The sequence below is a fragment of the Physeter macrocephalus genome, chromosome 14 (assembly GCF_002837175.3).
Source record: "Physeter macrocephalus isolate SW-GA chromosome 14, ASM283717v5, whole genome shotgun sequence".
Classification (NCBI taxonomy): domain Eukaryota; kingdom Metazoa; phylum Chordata; class Mammalia; order Artiodactyla; family Physeteridae; genus Physeter; species Physeter macrocephalus.
In genome coordinates this window covers 73,574,118-73,594,746 of record NC_041227.1, presented here as the reverse complement: position 1 = coordinate 73,594,746, position 20,629 = coordinate 73,574,118, and the positions used below count along the sequence as shown (strand labels likewise).

Here is a 20,629-nt window from a genome sequence, read left to right as displayed (position 1 = left end):
GTGGTTGAGAATCTGCCTGCTAATGCAGGGGACACGGGTTCGAGCTCTGGTCTGGGAAGATACCACATGCCACGGAGCAACTAGCCCCGTGAGCCACAACTGCTGAGCCTGCGTGTCTGGAGACTGTGCTCCACAACAAGACAGGCCACGATAGTGAGAGGCCCGCACACCGCGATGAAGAATGGCCCCCTCTCGCCACAACTAGAGAAAGCCCTCGCACAGAAACGAAGACCCAACACAGCCAAAAATAAAATAAATGAATAAAATTTTTTAAAAAGTGGACTGTCACATTCAGTAATGGTTTAGAGCTATGATGTGCATACACGTTTACTCTATATTGTCTGTGGAAATGATAAAAGTAAATTAAACTGTTCCAATGAAGGTAAGCCAGTAAACTAATTTAGTTTTGCTCTCATTAAATTTTCAGTTTTACTTTATTAACTTTATTTTTTTTAAATATACGATCATGACATCTATGACTTTTGCAGCATCAGTGGTATTTATCGTTATAATTATCCATGCATCTGTCTCTCCACCAAGTGGAGTCCCCTGATAGCAAAGGTAGTCTGTTTTCATCTCTGCCTCCTTCGAAGGGGCCTAGCAGCAAAGTACTTGACAAAGAGCAAGCTCTCTGCAAATAGGTTCACTGTCTCTGGCCTATTTACAAAGATACTGAACTATAACCATAGGCATTTTTCCTATTGAGGAGCTTCTAGTGATTTCTTACTCAGTAAAACTGCATCATATAAGCACAAACAGGGAGGCAACAATGCTTAATAAAAATTTTAAAAAGGTAAAGAGGGTTTTAAATCAAAGACAGGTGGTAAAGCAGTAGAATAGTTTCATAAGACTAATGTCAGGAAACAAAGACTCAGAAGGAGCTTGAGAAAAAAGCTGAAACCAATAATAGTTTTTTATGTTATGCTCAGGTAAATAACGAGAAAGGACAGCCACCTGAAAAAACAACAAATGCTTAGGCCTCACACCTGTATTTTTAACGAAGTGCCAAAGGTGATTCTAACCTTTAGCCAGGGTGGAAGACAACCTGGTTCAACAATTAGGAGGGAAATGTTCTATCTCGACTTCATAGACTGCACACACACACACACAATCCAGGTGTCATAAAGAACTATTTAAAAAAACCAAATGAGCTCTTAAATAACTTGGGGTAGGGAAAAGACTTTCTATTCCAGAAACAAAGGAAAGAAAACTGACAGACTGTCATAGGACAACTAAAAACCTCTCTAAATAAAAATGTCTCCATGTGGGAAGGAGACTTTACTATATACTCTGTACCATCTGAATTTTCAACCACAGTAATGTTTGCATAAACTAGAAATAAAATGTATGTGGACAGGAAACAAAAACACTCCAAAATGAAACAAAAACATAACTAGAAACAAAATTAAAAGGTAGATATATTCAACTAAAGTGATAAGTTAATAGCCTTAACATGTAAAAGTGAAAGTCTTGCAATTCCATATAAACATAATAAACATTATCAAATGAAAAGTGGGCAAAGGCTATACCAAGCCAAGTCATAAAAAGAAACCGTCAATCTATGTATCCAGCAGTCAATTTAGTTCTGCACTGTAATTCAATTTTTGTCAAGTTCCTACTTCATAAAGGTACTATCCTTTATACTTTACAAAGAATACAAGGATAAGCAAGACCATTCCCATCATCAAGAAATTTACAATCTAGAAAAGAGACAGGATGGTACACCAATTGACTATAATAGACAAGAGATGAACGAAGTCTCTAAAAAGGAGTCCAAGAAGAGAGAGATTATGCAGAGTTCGGTTAGAAGAATACTAAAGGATGAAGGTGACACATGTGATGGTCCTTCATAATCTGACAAAAACACCTGAAGAAAGACAAACTTTATAGGCTTGCAGTAGGATGGACACATGATTCCGAATGGAGAACAGAACAAGAAAAGGAAACAAAGCAGGAAGGAATTAGGTGCTCTTACAAGATAACAAATATGCTGCTTTGGCTTAAATATAGGGTATATGTAAAGGAATAATAAGGGACAGGGTCAGAAATGCAAGCTAGGGTTTTGAGGTTTTGAAGGCCAGGGTTACTATTCCTACTTTGGAAAATGACAAGTCTTATATAAGACTTATGAAGATATCAGTGTCACGCACAACGAGATCTAAGGACAGTTCACTTTCTCTAATTGGCACCGGTCTAATATTTGTAATGATTTTATAATATCAAAGCTAGAACTTCTAGTTTGGGCAGCTGTGGGTTGGCTATATACTACTGCTCCTCTGGAAAAATACAATTAAGTCAAATATCTCTACTACCACTTGCACCAAATAGAAGGGCTGTCATCTCTATTGACTACTGGGGATGTTTACTGCTTCAGTACACATTTCTTTGAAAGAGAAGTTTCAACATAAAGAACTTTCATATTACTCTAATCTCCACGTCCAAAGACTTCCTTACTTTCCTGATAATTTAAAATAACTCATGCCATAGACCATTTCAAAGATAATTATGATCAAAATTGAAAGTATACTATGCTCTCTGTTCTAGAACTTCTCCTTCTGAGAGCATTATATATTCAAATATCACACACAAACAGGGGACTGGTAACTACTTACAATAAAACACCCAGAAGCTATTAGTGTCAGTGAGTATATTACTTGCCGTAGGTCACAGGCTCTACCAGGGGTGAGGGTGCTTAAAAACAAAATCTGACCATGTTTCAGGCTATGGATTTGTTTGGTTTTTTTTTAAATGCATAAGCACCATTTATTTTTTATTGATATATAGTTGATTTATAATGTTTCAGGTGTATAGCAAAGTGATTCAGTTATACATACATATATGTGTGTGTATACATTCTTTTTCAGATTCTTTTCCATTATAGGTTATTACATATTGACTATGTTGTTTCAGACCAACCCTGCTGTGGAGGACAAATAAAAAATGCTGAAGAAAATATAAAATACACGTTTGAAGGTGTGGTGGTATGGAGAGCTACCAAGGCAGTGAGACACTGTGGCGGTAAGACAGAGAAGAGGCGCCGGTAGGTGAGGAGCCTCAGGGCGACTGCCCACTCCAAAAGTAAAAGCTGCAGTTGAGAGGCTGAGAAAAGCTTTTGGCAGCCCTGTAGGGCTGGGAAGACAAAACCGGAATTCAGGGCTTTCCAAAGTAGAGGGGCCCTAATATACACCTTAGGCTTTTGGTTGGAATCCCAAAGGCTACATAGTAGGGTACAGGGCAAATCAGAAATAAACCAGCCCTCACAAGAACTGACAGCCAACTCAGAATCATGTCAATTCCAACTGTACAGGGGTAATCTGTCCCTATCCTAGCTGCCTGCCAGAGGCAAAAGACAGACCTCTCTGGAGGAAGATACCATCATTCAGAGCTTCAAGTCATTGCCCCCCCCACCCCCACCCAATGTCTGACAGTAAAACAAAACAACAAAAAAGTATGTAAGAAGATAATATTCAGGGACTTCCTTGGTGGCGCAGTGGTTAAGAATCTGCCTGCCAAGGCAGGGGACATGGGTGACAGCCCTGGTCCAGGAAGATACTGCATGCCGCGGAGCAACTAAGCCCGTGTGCCACAACTACTGAGCCTGCGCTCTAGAGCCCGCGAGCCACAACTACTGAGCCCACGTGCCACACCTACTGAAGCCCGCGTGCCTAGAGCCTGTGCTCCGCAACAAGAAAAACCAACGCAATGAGAAGCCCGTGTACCAAAACGAAGAGTAGCCCCCACTCGCGGCAACTAGAGAAAGCCTGCACGCAGCAACGAAGACCCAACACAGCCAAAAATAAATAAATTTTAAAAATTAATTTCTAAAAAACTAAAAAAAAATACTAGAATTAAAAAGAAAGAAAAAAACTGTTTTTATTGTAGACAACATGATGTACATACAAAAATCCTAAAGAATATAGAGATGAATATTCAGAATTTAGCAAATTTTCTGAATACAAAAATCAGTTGTATTACTATACATCAGTAACAAATTTCTAATATGCTATTTATAATAGCATCAAAAACATGTACCTAGGAATAAATGTAATAAAAAATATGTAAAACCACTGCACAGATAAGTTAAAGATGATGTAAATAACTGAAGACTACCCCATGTGCATGGACTGGAAGATTCAATATTGTAAACGTCAACTCTCTACAAAATAATTGGTAGATTAACGGTAATCCCAATCAATATCTTAGCAAATTTTCTGGTGTGGAAGTTGACAAGATGATAAAATTGTATAGAAATGCAAAGGGCCAAGATCCAAGACAATTCTGAAGAGGAATGAGAGAAATGAGAAAGTTAGATGACTTACTCTACTAGATAACAAAACTTAGAGACTGTGTGGCACGGGGCAGAAAAACAGACCAGTGCAACAAAACAGAATCTATCAACAGAAATGGATCTACAGATATACTGACACAAATTATGACAAAGGTGGTGCTGCAGAGCAATAGGAAAAGGATGGGCCTTTCAATAAATGTTGCTGAGTCAAATGGATATTTAGATGGAAAAATACTAATTTTGATCCCTACCTTACATCATACACAAAAATCAATTTCAAGAGGATTATAGATCTAAACGTAAAAAGGAAAAATAATAAAGCTTCTAGAGGGTAGCATAAGAGAATATCATCATGACCTTAGGGAGGCAAAGACTTCCTCAACAGTACACAAAATACACTAACCATAAGTGAAAAGAGTGAAAAGAATGAAATGGTGAGCCACAGAGTAGGACACTTACTTGTTGCAACACATATAATTCACAGAGACCTTGTATCTAAAATATATAAAGACCTTACATAAATCAGTAAGAAAAAGACAGACAACCTAATAGAAAAGAGCCAAGAAACTTGAACAGGCCCTTCATAAAAAAGGACATACAAATGGCCAATGAACAGTTCATACCTCTATTTCATTATTAATCAGAGAAATACAATTTAAGACCACAATGAAATACTACTTCACACTCACTGGAATGGGTAATTAAAGAGACAGGCAACACCAAGTGTTAGATTTCACCAAGTGAAGATTTATAAACACAGGAACAAAATCTCATACTGCACTGGTAGGAGAATCAACTGAAACATCACCTTAAAAAGAATTATACAGGGAATAACCCTAGACCACTAGTGGTCCAGTGGTTAGGACTCTGCGCTTCCAGTGCAGGGGGCACAGGTTTGATATCTGGACGGGAAACTAAGATCCCACAAACTGTGCAGTACGGGGAAAAAAAAAAAGACTTACACAAAGCAGCACTATTCACAACAGCCAAGACATGGAAACAACGTAAATGTCCATCAACAGATGAATGGATAAAGAAGATGTGGTACATATATACAATGGGACACTACTCAACCATAAAAAAGAACGAAATAATACCATTTGCAGCAACATGGATGCAACTAGAGATTATCATACTAAGTGAAGTCAGAAAGACAAATACCATATACCACTTACATGTGGAATCTAAAATATGACACAAATGAACCTATCTATGAAACAGAATCACAGAGAACAGACTGGTGGTTGCCAAGGGGGAGGAGGTTGGGGGAGGGATGGAGTGGGAGGTTGGGGTTAGCAGATAGAAGCTTTTATATACAGGATGGATAAACAACAAGGTCCTACTGTATAGCCCAGAGAACTATATTCAATATTCTATGATAAACCATAACAAGAATTTTTTTAAAAAAGAATGTATATGTATGTATAATCATCACTTTGCTGTGTAGCAGTAATTAACACAACATTGTAAATCAACTATGCTTAAATTAAAAAAAAAAAAAAGACTTATATAAGAATGTCCATAGCAGCATTATGCATAACAGCTCCCAACTGGAAACTCCAATGTCCAATGGTAGAATGGATAAATTAATTGTGGTATATTCATATAATGGAACAGTATTCAGCAATGAAAATGAAAGACCTACGACCACATGCAACAACATGAATGAATCTCACAAGTAAAATGTTGAATGAAAGAAGCCAAACACAAAAGAAAGCATATTCTGTTTCCATTTATATAAAATTCAAAAACAGGGAAAACTATATATGATGCTAATATTGAGGAAGGAAGGAGGGAAGAAGTAGTGACTGTGAGTGGGTATGAGAGGGGCTTCTGCACATTGAAAATGATTTATTACTTGACCTGGGTGATGGTTACATGGAGCTGTACATCTATATTTGTTTTTCTGCACATTATATACTCTAATTTTAAAACAGCCATTAGATAGATTACATGACATGGAATGCTATGCAATATATAATGATTAAAAAAGATGCAGAAAAACCATATATGCTATGATTCCATTTTGTTAAACAGACCAGAAATCTTGTGTATCATCTGTGTTTGCATACATAGTAGGAATGTTAACAATAGGTACCTATGGGATGGACACTGAGATAGCCAGGACAGGGGAATTTTTACTTAACAGTTATCTATACTTAAAAAAAATTCTGAAACCAGGAAAGGTAATATTGTAGCACGTTACAAATTCCAACAAGAATTCAGTAAAAAGTTTCCTTCCTATCCAATAGTTATTACAGTTTCTAATATATCCTGTCAACATTATTCTATACACGTCAAAAGATTAAAGAAACCAGAAGCATGAATAGAGGACACTATACACACAGTTCTGCACCATGCTTTTTAAATATAATATTTTGAGCTCATTCACATCAGTGCCTATTAAAGCTGCCTTACTGTTTTTAACAGTTACACAGTATTTCAACTTACGGAAATACTGTAAGTCATTCAACCAGCCCACTAAAAAGGTATGTTTACATTGTTTCCAAGCTTCTGCAAAAATAATGCTACAATCAACATCCTTATATATGTCTTTGAGTATACGTGTAGGGTTAATTCCTAAAAGTAAACCTGCTGGATCAAAGGGCATGTGCATCTCTAATGCTAATAACAATGGCCACACTGCCCTCTAGGGAACTGTACCAACTGATGCTCCCACTAGCATCCTTTTTTTTTTTTTTTTTTTTTTTTTTTGCTGCGGGTTGTACGGCTTGTGAGACCTTAGTTCCCCCACCAGGGATCCAACCCAGGGCCCCCGGCAATGAAAGCGCCGAGTCCTAACCACTGGACCACCAGGGAATTCCGAGAAGCCTGCTTTTGCAAACATTTATTTTTATGGTTTCTATTTTAATTTAAATCTTTAGTTCATTTGGAATATGTTTCTCTAGTACTGTATATGAAAAGCTGCTCAAACTCACTCATAAGAGACACAAATTAAATACTATTCCTCACCTATCAAACTCATCTTTCATTTATATTACTGTAAGAGCCTTCTGGATTAACTTATCTCAAAATTTTTCTCCCCTCGAAAATCTTCCTCCACACATGCTTTATTTTTTCCTAGCTACTATATATTGGGTACCCACTTATTAACAGGCACTGTAATGGGTACTTTTCAAACACTACCTTCAGTCTTTACAATAATGATTTAAAAATGAGACAAAGAGTTTAAGTGATTTACTTGCCCAAGGCCCCAGAGCTACTAGGTGTCAGAGCCAAGCCTGGAACCCACACCTGTCTGGTAGCAAAGCTTGCTCTGTTCCCTAGGCTATACTACATCCTCTTTCTAAAAAAGAATTACAACCACTTCTTATTTTAAAAACTTTCATTAAATTCTCAGTGCCTATAGGATAAATTTCTTTTATGATCCAATGCAATCTGGACTCAATCTACCTTTTGATTAAATTAATATCATTTACTGAATTATTCGTCCTTTGCCCATTTATCTGCAATAATGCCTCTGTCTTGTATCAGGTTTCCACATATGATTGCTTTACTTTTTGGGCTTTCTATTCTGTTCCACTGGTCTATAGTTAACACTCAAGGGTTTGTATCTTCTGTTAATGGTAATCCCAATATCTGACAGATAGAAAGTATCTACAGATAACCAGGTAGTAAACACTGGCTGATCGATTAATTAATGCTAGGAACCCATTTCTCCCACCGAGCAAGACAAATGTACCTGAGAGAGACCTCGAGTAGAACTGTAAGAACTGGTAATGGCATTGCGGCTGGAGCTAGGGATGCCACCTGTGTACGTGCTTGTCAAGGAGCTCATAGAAGAGGTGCGGGATCTCTTATTCGAGTGATCATCTGAGCTCTGGAAATTGAGACCTCTCTTCAGAGATCCAGGCCTAATAAAAAGGGGAAAAGATAGTTAGATGTATTATTAAAGACATTCTTTTTTTTTTTCTTTTTTTTTTTTGCCGTACGCGGGCCTCTCACTGTTGTGGTGTCTCCCGTTGCGGAGCGCAGGCTCAGCGGCCATGGCTCACGGGCCCAGCTGTTCCACGGCATGTGGGATCCTCCCGGACCGGGGCACGAACCCGTGTCCCCTGCATCGGCAGGCGGATTCTCAACCACTGCGCCACCAGGGAAGCCCTAAAGACATTCTTTTAAGGCTTTGTCCATGGACACAAAATCTTTCTTAAAAAAAAAAACTTAATAAAAGTCTTAGAAAAAAAAACTTAATAAAAGAGCATAATGCTCTTAATTTTATTATTAACAATTTGGCTAAATATATCTGACAGTCAGGAAGAGAAAGCCAAATATTTTAAAAATCAAATATATGAGTCCACTGATATAATAGTCTAGAAAATGCACACTAATCTACAGTGACAGAAAACAGATTAGCAGATACCTGGAGATGGGGACAGGATGGAGGGAGGTATTACTAAGGGGCATGGGGAAACTTTTGGAGGTGATGTTTACATTCATTATCTTGACTGTAGTGATGGTTTCACAGGTGTATGCAAGTCAAAACTTATCAAATTGTACACTTTAAACAGGCAGTTTATTATTCGCCAGTTATATCTCAATAAAACTGTTTTTAAAAAATATCAGAGTTAAGAGAAACCAATCATTTTTTCTCAGCTTCCAACTGAAACAGAAATTCCCTGTACATCTTTCCTGTAGAATAAGTCATCCAACCCCTGTTATGATACTCAACCACAGATCAGTTTATTCTTATACTGGATGAAAATGTATTTCCTCTAACTTTCACCCATGGATACTATTTGGAGTCAAACTGAGCAAATTGTTTTTCTTTTTTTCACGCGACAGTCCTTCCATATTTTGGAGACCATTATCCAAATTTCCTTATTCTCCTTGAGATTTTTCTTCTCTGGGCTAGTATTCATACCCCTTCAAAACTGCCTTACCCACCACCAGCCCATAAAATCTTAGCTGCTCCACTCAGAATGAATTTCAGTCTGTGTACATCCTTACAGTGTAGTACACCAAACCAAACACACTCACTCCACAGACAATCTGAGAAGAGCTAAGAGGAGCAAGCCTACCACTCACCGGCCTCATTCTAGTCTTTGCTCTTCTATCAGCACAGACTAGGAGCACATTAGCTTTTCTGGCAACCATATCATACTGCTGACTCAAATTAAGCGTATACATTACCACAAGGCTTTTCACACATATTTCCTAGCCACTTTTCCTCCCAGCCAATTCCTCCTCAAATGTACTTAAACTCAAATGTAGAGATTTAATATTTACCTTAAATTTCATATTGTTGCATTTTATCCATTGCACAAACCTTGTGATCTTTCTGTTTATATACTTGGTTATTAAATATATTTACAAACCCTCTTAGCCTTAGTGTGTTTTATCCATATTAATGAAAAAATATTAAAAGGAATTAGAAGATAGTTATTGTGGCAAGTTACTCGAAATGTTCCTCTCCAACTTCAAAGATTTGAACCTGAACTAATAAAGCAATGCAAAAAAGCCAAGAAAGTCTACAGGACAATAACTCTGATAATTCCCTTTTTCCAAACAGTCTATATCTCACCCATGGATTCTCACTTACTTAGGCACAAAAGAAGCAGGGACTCCATTGGCCACCAGGGGCTCAAATGCTGAATGTCCGCTCCCACTGCTATCATGGCGCCTAGACAAATAAAAAAACTCTCAATTAAATGAAGTTACTTTTCTTTCCCATATTCTTGGGACCCTATACTATTCCTATGGAGCACAGGTTCCATGCTAGACAAGAAGAGGGATGCTTCAACTCCAAAGATTCCAAAAGGTAAATTTATGCTAAGAGCGTCCAGGCAATAAGAAAAGTATGAAACTACTTCAAGACCTTTTGAACTCTTCATGTGTATCAATTATTTGCTAACTTCTCACCAAAGTATCAGAATCACAAATTTAACATCCTACCATCCCCAAACTGAAAACAAAAACAACCCTTTAGGGATTAACCCACACATCCTATAGTGCTCTAGAGGTTAATATGGCAAGTCTATTAAGGAAAAACTTTACATATCACATAGAAGAAGGGCCTATGCATGGTGCACATAATCACTGCTTATTCCCATAATGGGAAAGATAGTACAGAATCCTCAGTTATAGGCTCACTGGGGTCAAGCAAAATTACCACCCTGCAGAACATGAGAAACCTATCTGCACCATAAAAATAGTTGTTATTTCTTCTCCCACCTCCACACCTCCCCACCCGCTGCCACGCCTACTTAGCTAGTTGACATTAGCTCAAATTGCTCACTTGTCAATCCTATCTCTAGTCATGATTACGTGATCTTCCCGTTACATACATACACTTGCACTGATTAACATTTCCCTACTCAATTTTGTCATTTACAGCATCAAAGCTGACCAATTTTGAACCTATAGGATATGAACAATCTTCTCTAGGTAATGGGGCCAATGATTTTAGTGTGGGGTCCACTGTCTCCTCAGAGAGCACTTCTTTGCCCACCTTATATAAAGAAGCCCCCTTCTCATTACCCTCTGTTATATCACTGTTTTTTATCTCTATAAACTTATAATTGATAATTATCTTGCTTATTTTATTATCCTTAGTTTTTGGTCTCTTTTCCTCAAACAAGTCCCATGAGGACTCTGTCTTGTTCAAAGCTCTCTCCGCTGTACACATAGTGGGTACTCAATTTATTGAATTAGAAAAATGACTGGACTCCTTAACTGACTCCTTTGCAGCCTGTTAAAGCCTTAACACCCATTTTCATTAAGTTACTGAAAAGAAAATAATGAAACTGGTTTTACTCTCATTACTGATAAGTCTACCATACCCTAGTCCTCACTTTTCTTTGCCAAGCACTCCCCTCAGCACAATCACAATACTGCAACTGGTGGTTACCCAAATAATTAAACAACACGAGATTGTGAGGAGAAGACTTTAAGCATGCTCTCTCAAAAATAAAACGTTTAACGCGTTTGTATCAAAAGTATGAGGCTAACATGGCTAATAGTTATTGGCGTATCTCTAGTACTTATGGAAAAGGTAAATTACAAAATTTATCTAACATGTGTCTTAGGAAATGAACAGCATTAAAGCCCTTGTTACCAAGCTCTTCCATGAAAGCCAAAGAACAGGACCTACTAAGGGTCACAAACTGGAGCTGGCCTCTATATCTTTTGGAGAGTGATCTATATTTCAACAAATCCCGGGAGCCCACCTGAGAGGCCTGTTATTACTCTGTTGGGACTGTTACCTTCTTTTATTTTCCTGGCCATCAGCAAATATTTGGTCTTCCTCCTCCACTGTCCTTTTCTTCCTCTCTTTGAGGGCATTCAGTACGGTCTCCTTTGCACATGGGTCTGGGGCACTAGTTGATGGTGAGGACAGTGTTGAGTTGATAATTTGCTCTCGTCTACAATGAAAGATAAGATTCCAGCATCAAGATATTTTAATTACCATGCCATATAGCACAGACTTCAGTCACTGGACATCAGAAGCTAACCAACAAGCAAAGTATAATTTATACACTCACAGAAATCACCCTTTGCAATTAAAGCTACAGTCCAAGGCAAACAAAACAAAAAGATGGTTCAATTACTAAAATTTGGGATTTCTCATTCAAATAAGCAGCTACTTCTTTTTTTGCTTTGTCACAGGAATAACCAAAGAATAAAGTGGACAAACAGGAGTCTATTCTTCCAACGACAATACTCACATCGGAGAACGAGTCAATCTGCTATCCGGAGGAGCAATCCTCACTGTCACTGGGCTGCACACCATTTTGGAATTACGAGCAGATAGTACAGTCTTCTTGTGATAACCATTCCAGCATACTGTGGGAAGTACCCCCAGCAAGGAATATTGGGTCTGTTGAATTGGATATCTTCTTCGAGGTGTTATTACAAACCGATGTGATAAAGCCCCACAATCCCTGTGAAGAATGGGAGATACCAAAGAAACTTAAAGGAATGTCAGAAAATTTAAATGACTAAAGAAGCACGTGGGTTCAGATATTTTCCAAAGAGTTTAAACCTCTTTCTAAGCAGCAAAGAACACATGGTATTTTTATGGCAACTTTCCCCCATTTCGCCTAAGGGCAGAAAGTGACAGCTGCTTAACAGCTGTCCCTACACTGTACTTCAACAATTTGAGAGGGAAATTGAAAACCTTGTCCACACAAGCAAACTACGATGGAAGAAAAGTGTGTGTTAGGATGTGTAGGGAGAAACTTTTCAAGAATGCTTCACTCTTTTATGCTGATCCATCAGTAACATACACTCAAAGTTAAACATTTTTAACACCTAATAACACCTAAACATTCATCTTCTCAAATAAATGTACTTTTCAAGAATCTAATATTTTCACCAAATTTTTGTATTCTCTTGTATCACTGAGCTATTGGGACTAAATGAAACTGTCTCTTTGATTTGATCATCTTTATCTACCAAGTTTTATCAATCAAAGAGGTGTTTCCCGGGAACACCTCTTTGAGCTCGGCTAACCATAGAATTTCTCTTAGTGGTCCAAAGAAAAAAAATCTAACAAAACATACTCTATGACTACACTCGAAAGATAAAGACATTTTCACTAGAAGTAGGGATACTTAATGGTTTATCAAGTATTCTGCTAAATCTATACTGTATGAAAATTCAGACAGGTTTAAGAACTAAAATGAAGGGAACAGCTGTGGCATCATATCTCATTCCAAAGGGTAAAGGGGGGCAGGAGACGACTGACACGCATGAAGGTGTTTAAGATGACAAACGACACAGAATCCACTTTGGACTTAATGAAAAAGAAAATCGGATTTGAAAGTAAAGTCCTCAATTCAAAGCCCGTCGACAGAGAGGAGAGTGTTGGAAAGATCAGGGTTATCTTACCGGTGGGAAGGCCTCCTAGAGGATCGGAGGAGAGGAGTGGGGAGGAAGGGGTGAACTTGAACGCCACGGGGATGCGCCGACTGAGCGGGCGGCGCGGTGCGGGCGGGAGGGCGTCGGCCCGGCCTCTCCCGCAGGTCCCTGCTCTCCGGGGCGGGGGCGGGGGCGGGCTGCGGGGGGCCGGGCTTGCCCAGGTAACTGCCCAAGAGGAGCAGTTCAGCGGGGTCGGGTCCTTCCAGCAGGTTCCGCGGCTCTAGAAGATTTCCGTTTACTGCCGACTTGGCCGGAGGCGAGGCGAGCAGTGTTCGCTGACGCCTGGCGTTCCGAACCAGCGAGAAGGCGCGCGAACCCCGGGGCTCGCGGCTCAGTCCCCACCAGGCCGCGGTAGCCCCCACAGCCAGCCAGGCCAGCGCAGCCGCCGCCGGCACCAGGTACAGCAGGAGGCCGAGCAGCGACAAGACGAGAAGCGCCGCCCCGGCCGGCCCGCCGCAGCCCCAGCCCCGGCCCCGGCCGGCCCTGACACTCGCTAACGGCCGCCGTCGGTCGCCTCCTCCAGCCGCCGAAGCCGCCGGAGACATCGCGGCTCCGCGCCGCGGAGAAGACTTAAATATCCCAGCGTGCACCGCGCCGCGCGCGCGTCACCGCGCGCCGACTGCGTCACTGCGCACGCGACTCGGACGCGCGACAGCGAAGGGAAAAGCTACTCCCTGGCGACGCGCTAGACCCGACCCATTTCAGAAAATGCCGCCTCGCTAAACGCTGAGTTATGATTCTTGTCCCGCGTGTACACCCGCACAGCACCCATCCAGAGGTGAGCCTCTTGGAAGAATCGCGTTAGAAATAAAAGTTCCGGAAAGCGACTGCTCACGTAATACTTATTTTCTAGGGGGCTAAACACCCTAGAAGAGATTGTTATCAGGCACTTTCACAATTGCTACCTGAGGCTGCGAGTCTTTTCAGTTACTCTGTTTTCTGCCAAAGTATAAACTGCTAAAGGGAGTTGACTTCAACAGCAATGGTAAAAATCAAGACCACCCCAAACTATCCACCCTCATTAAATGTGGATCTGGTACTAATAAATTCCCGATCAAACTGCCTAATAGTCTGATAAACTGCAGATCAGACCTGAAGCTGCAATAAAAGTTTGCGTTTCTGCAGTACACACTGATAAAGGGGGGCAATTATCTACCAAATTTCACATTATGCTCCAGAATCGGGTAGATTTTTAGGATTTGTGATCAATTTACCTTTGTTAAGTTTGGTGGCCTGAGAAAGTAGATTAGTGTTTGTCTAGGTCCGGGGAGTGTGCTGGGCGTCGGGGGATGGAGAGTGACTGCTGAAGAGTAGAGTTTACTTTTGGCGGAGACAAAAATGTTTAAAAATTAGATTATGGTGATTGTTGCACAACCCTGTGAAATTGTATGGTATTTGAATTATATCTTAATAAAATTGTTTAAAAAAAACCTTGCTGGTCTGCTAATTCAGGCTTTGGCCCAGCTCAGCTTCCTTGGCCATTCATTCATTGATTTACTCATTCTATTACTGATACACATTAAAGAGAGTAATGGGGGAAAACACAGGGTCTCTGATCTCTAGAAGCCCTGAGTTTAGTACGGAAGAAAGATGTGTAAATAGAAAGTTACAATTCATCGTGGTAACTGTGATAACAGAGGCACAAAAAGGGAAGGAATGATAAAGGGGAAGATGGGCTGGGAGGTGCTACTTGAGCTAAGAGAACTAGCTTAAAGCAGGTTCAAGGCAGATGAAGAAGGATTTTGCAGAAGCACAGAGATGGAAAGGAGTATGACACAAGAGTCTGCAAACAGTTCGATATGGCTGGAGATTAGGATGTTTGGTGGAACAGCGAGGTTGGAAAGATAGGAAAGGCTCAGAAAAAGATGCCTCTGGAGCAACTGGGAGAGATGAGAAAAACAAACAGTTCTTCTCTTCCCCAACACATTGCCAGGGCAATTCTGCTTCTATCTGTTCAATATACTGTAATTTCTTATCAAACTTCATTAGAAAAGGAAAGGGTATGGGCTGTGTTCCTTAAGAAAAAAATCTTGGGAATTCCCTGGTAGTCCAGTGGTTAGGACTCCGCACTTTCACTGCCGTGGGCTGGGTTTGATCCCTCATCGAGGAACGAAGATCCTGCAAGCTGTGCGGCACAGTCAAAAAAAAAAAAAAAATCTCAAACAGTACTGGTATCAGTGGAATGGTGGGACAAAAGCCAAGGTGCAATGGGTTAAAGAGTGAATGGAAGATGAGGAAATGGAGGCAGCGGCTGTGGACGTCCCATTCAAGAAACTTCAGTAAGGGAAGAAGGAAGATAGTATCTTGCTCAGCAAGGGTCCTTTAAATAATCATATACTACTGGTATTCAAGAGAGGAGCTAGATGTAAAAGCCATCAGTGTACAGATGCCACGAGACTAAGTAAGATTTCTTGGGAATTAATGTAGATAAAGAGGTCCAAGGCCTGAGCCATGGGGCACCCAGTGTTTAGAGGTCAAAGAAATGGATGCACAAAAAGCACAAATCATTTAGCAAAACAAAGATAAATATGACTACATTAAAATTTAACACTTTTGTATGGGAAAAAACAACACAGGCTGCTAAAAGACAAGCCAAGACCGGGAAAACACTATTCTAACTCATCTAACCAAAAAAGGATTAGTAACTAGAATTTATTAGGAACTCCTAAGAATCAGTAACAAAAAGATGACCCAATTGTTAAGAAGGACAGTGATATCAAATGCAATTTATTGAATAGGAAATCCAAATAGCCAATAATAAATATATACATATGTTCATGTATATATATGTGTATGTATATGCATGTGTGTGTATATATATATGTACATACACATACATATATATTGTAACCTCACCAGTAATCTAGGAATGGTTTATTGATGTAACAAGATAACATTTTGCATTCATTTGCACAAGTAGAAAAATGTAATAGTTCAACAAGATCAAATTTTGGCAAGGATGTGGAACAATTGGAATTCGTGTGCTGTATGTGGATATGTACAATGATATAATTTGGAGAGCAATTTGGCAATATCACATAAAGTTGAAGAAATAATGTATCTCATAACCCTGTGGGTACAAAGATAGTCATTGCAGCAGCATTTGTATAATTGACAATTTGAATACATCTAAATGTCTAATGTCTACCAACACAAGAATGGATGAACAGTGGTATAATTCATATAATAAAATACTATAAAAGCAGCTGAAAATTAACAACCTATCCAGCCATGATTAAGTGATACCAGACTAGTCCTCCTGACATACATAAACAACTATACAAATGGACAAAAATTTAAGAGGCAACTACTGTGAGAGTGTTTCTGGATGAAATAAACACTTGAATTGGTAGACTGAGTAAGGAAGGTTGCTCTTTCCACAGTGGGTGGGCCTCAACCAATCCACTGAAGGGCTGAATAGAACAAAAGGGATGAGTAGGAATTCCCTCTCTCTGCTTGTCTTTGAGCTGGGACATCAGTCTTTTCCTGCTTTTAGACTTGGACTTGGACTAGAACTCAAACTATTGGCTCTTCTGCTTCTTGGACTGGAACTACACCAGCAGCTCTCCTGGGTCTCCAGCTTGCTGACTACAAATCTTGGGACTTCTCAGCTTCCATAATTATATTAACCAATTCCTAACTTCTCCTAATAGTAATAATAATAATAATAATAATAATAAAAAAAATATGTGTGTGTGTATCTCTATCCTATTGGCTCTGTTTCTCTGGAGAACCCTGAATAATACAGCCAGGCTGTATATGCAGAGTGAGACAACCTGAGGCTTACCAGAAAGCAGGTATATGGGGCTTTCTGGTATATGGGGCTAAGATTAGAACAAAGATACCAGAGTTAGAGCAGTCCTTGGATAAGAGCATTGCCAAGGGAGTTGTGGCCCTGCCAAAGTGGAGGGATCTCATAAATGCATCTTTAACACCCTTGGCATCCAGCTGAAACAGTAGAAAGGTTACAGTTTGGGGTACAGACCATAGTCTAGACTTACTCTAGGTCTGCCCTAATAAAGCCTAAGTCAACCATGACAAGATTCACAGGAAAAGAGTTTAAAGGTTGAGTCTCACCAAGTTAGGCATGGGAAACACTTTAGGCTCTCCACTGATCTGTAAAAACAAAACAAAACCCAGCTTGAACAAGTGTAAGATCATTAGCTAGTAATTATATTGCCTACTAAAACAAGAATCTATATACTTCATAGAGAGACAACAGACTCCAGAGTATTGTTCACAATGCACAATATTTGATAAAAGGTCATTTAGACATATAAAGAAATGAGAAAATGTGATCCATAATCAAGAAAAAAAGCAGTATATAGAAATGAACCCAAGATGGTCTAAACGTTAGACTTAGCCAACCAAGATTTTAAGGGAAATATTACAAATATGTCCAAAGAATTAAAGGAAAACATGGTCTTAATGAGCAAACAGATAAAGAATTACAAAGAAATGGAAATTCTAAGGAAGAAACAAACAAATGATAAAACTTAAAAAATAAAATAATCGAAAAAACTCACCGGATAGGCTGAATAGAAGGTCAGAGACAACAAAATAAAGTCAGTGAACTTAAAGACAGATCAGTAGAAATTGTCTCATAATGAACAGACCCTCTGGGACCTCTGAAGCACTATGAAATAGTCTATCATATGTGTAGCTGGACTCTCAAAAGAAAATGCGAGATTGGGGCAGAAATATTTTTAAAATAACATCCAGGGCTTCCCTGGTGGCGCAGTGGTTGAGAGTCCGCCTGCCGATGCAGGGGACACGGGTTCGTGCCCCGGTCCGGGAGGATCCCACATTCCGCGGAGCGGCTGGGTCCGTGAGCCATGGCCGCTGAGCCTGCGCATCCAGAGCCTGTGCTCCGCAACAGGAGAGGCCACAGCAGTGAGAGGCCCGCGTACCGCCAAAATAAATAAATAAATAAATAAATAACATCCAAATTTCCCAAATGTGGTGAAAAATAACAACTTAAAGATCCATGAAGCTGACCAAACCACATACAAATATCTTTCTTCCCATCAGAAACAAGACAGGCTAGAAGACAAATGGTTTCTTTTAAATGCTAAGGGAAAAAGGCTTGTCATTCCAGAATTCTATGTTCAGCAAAAAATCCTTCAAAAATGAGGGAGCAATAAAGACACTTCCTTATGAATAAAAATACACTCTAAGAAATGTTACAGGTTGCCCTTTAGACAAAGGGAGCTAAGACCAGATAGAAATCTGTAACTACAGGAAGGAATAAAGACCATCATGGTAAGAAAATGAGTAAATATAAAAAGCTATGTTTATGATAGTCATGATTTAATTTAAGAATTGATTGTTTCAAATAAAAATAATAGAGATATTGTGAGATTAATACAACAAATATAGAAGAAAAAGATGTAATAACTATCACCAAAAGCTGGATTGTGGTGGGGATAAATGGAATTATACTATTGTAAGGTTATTACATTTGTGACAGCAGAAAGTGAGACACTTCAAGTGTCAGGTATGATGTGAAAAGGAATATGGTGAAATAGGGAAGTGAAGGGTGAAGATGTTCAACAGTATTCTATTGTCACTAAACATAAAAGGATTGATATAAAACAAAGTATGTTCTCTGACTATAACAGAATTACACTAGAAATCATCAACAGAAACATAAAAGGAGAATCTCCAAACACCTGATAATTAAACAACACAATTCTAAATAATCTATGGGTCAAAGAACAAGTCTCAAGGGACATTAGAAAATATTTTGAACTGAATTAAAATATCATGTATCGAAATACATGGAAAGGGACTTCTGACCATGATGGAATAACAGGGACCACAGATTTACCCTATAACCTAAAACAACAACAAAAACTAGACAAAGTACATGCAACAATGGTTTTCAGGACACTACACATTGGACAACAAAGGACAGAGATCACTGATAGTTGGGAAATAGATGAGCCCCACAATCATCACAGCTTACTGTCTGGAGTTTCCAGGCAGTAGCATTTACCAAAGCAGTAAAGTTTAAAAGGCAGAATACCAGAGAGGAGAGAGCTGCACAACAAGATACCAGAGATGTACAGAGGTTCCTCCTTGAGTATTCAGCACAGAACTCAATAGTACATGTTTATGAGGAAACTACCCAAAGCCAAAGAAAAAGCCATCCAAAAGCATTAGAGGAAACAGGATCTGGTACTAACAAAGGGCCAGGAAAAGTGTCTCTTCCCACTGGTCAGACTGGGAAAACTCATAATTCATAGGACATTGGGTAGAGTACTCAGGAAGGTGTTGCCTCAGTAAGAGGAAATAATCAGCCTTAGATTGAGCACTGATCTGGACCTACCTAGATCAAAAAGCAAAGCCTGAAAGGATCAAACTGTTTCCAAGGACCTTAACTGCATCCCAGAACAAAGTTCAAGAAAATATACGGGAATAAAAAATGACCAGCATTCCACAAGGTAAACTTCACAATGTCTGACATCCAAACGAAGATTAACAGGCATACAAACAAGCAGGAAAGCATGACCCGTCAAGAGGAGAATAATCAATCAAAACTGACCCAGAACTGACATAGATGTTAAAATTAGCAGAGAATAACATTAAAAATTATTTTAACTGTATTCCATTTGTTCAAAAAGTTAAGTAGCGATATGGAAAAATACAAGAAGAAATAATGGCCCCAAACTTCCCAAACATAATGAAAAATATAAGCCCACAATTCTGAAAGCTCAATCCCAAGTACAAGAAATATAAAGAAAACTACAAGTCACATCAAAGCCAAATTGTCAAAACCAGCAATACAGATAAAATTCTAAAGAAAAAAAAAAGAACAAAGATAAACATGATACCAAGTTTCTTGTTGTAAACAATGCAAGTGAGAAGACAGTAGAGTAACAACTTTAAAGTACTGAAAGTAAAAAAAAACTGTAAATCTAGAATTATATCCCAGCAAAAAATATCTTTTAATAAGGTGCCTTCAGCCATACAAAAGCTAAAAGAATTCATCACCACCAGACTAACTACAAGAAATGTTAAAGAATGTCCTTCAGGCAGAAGGAAATGATCCCATATGAAAATCTCCATCTGCACAAAGGAATGAAGAGCACTGGAAATGGTAACTACAAAGGTAAATATTTATGACTTTTTTTCTTATTATTTAAATCTTTTAAAAACATAACTGAACAAAACAAAACAGCAGAGTAGGCAGCTTCAAGCTCCCATCCCCCGCCCCGAAACATCAAAAGACAAAGCAGTGACTGTTAGAATCCAACTTTATCAGAACTCTGGAAAACAAAAGTTTACAAAAACCAAACAAATGCTAAATCAAGAAAATAGCAATTTAAAAGTGTTAGAAAGCTTTGTGGCATTTTTACTTGCTTTTCTCCCACCCATTCCCAGGCCTGGCAGCAATCTTGAAGACAGAAACCTGCATTCCCAGTGTGGGAACCTGATCCCTGGGTTCCATAGGGAGTA

General features: G+C 39.2%; 1 protein-coding gene across 2 annotated transcripts in view; it reads right to left on the bottom strand.

Annotated features, from left to right (window-relative positions):
- LOC102984355 (nuclear envelope pore membrane protein POM 121C) overlaps positions 1–13,719 on the bottom strand; it is a 21,751-nt gene extending 8,032 nt beyond the window's left edge. For both annotated transcript variants that reach the window (XM_007123197.4, XM_007123198.4), the window contains exons 1-5: positions 13,139–13,719; positions 11,974–12,189; positions 11,512–11,670; positions 9,849–9,929; positions 7,992–8,163 (exon numbers count right to left, since the gene is read on the bottom strand). In XM_007123197.4, the coding sequence (XP_007123259.3) occupies positions 7,992–8,163; positions 9,849–9,929; positions 11,512–11,670; positions 11,974–12,189; positions 13,139–13,713 (1,203 nt within the window). In that variant the 5' untranslated portion in view covers positions 13,714–13,719. The remainder of the gene's footprint in view (positions 1–7,991; positions 8,164–9,848; positions 9,930–11,511; positions 11,671–11,973; positions 12,190–13,138) is intronic.
- Between the last annotated feature and the right edge of the window lie 6,910 nt (positions 13,720–20,629).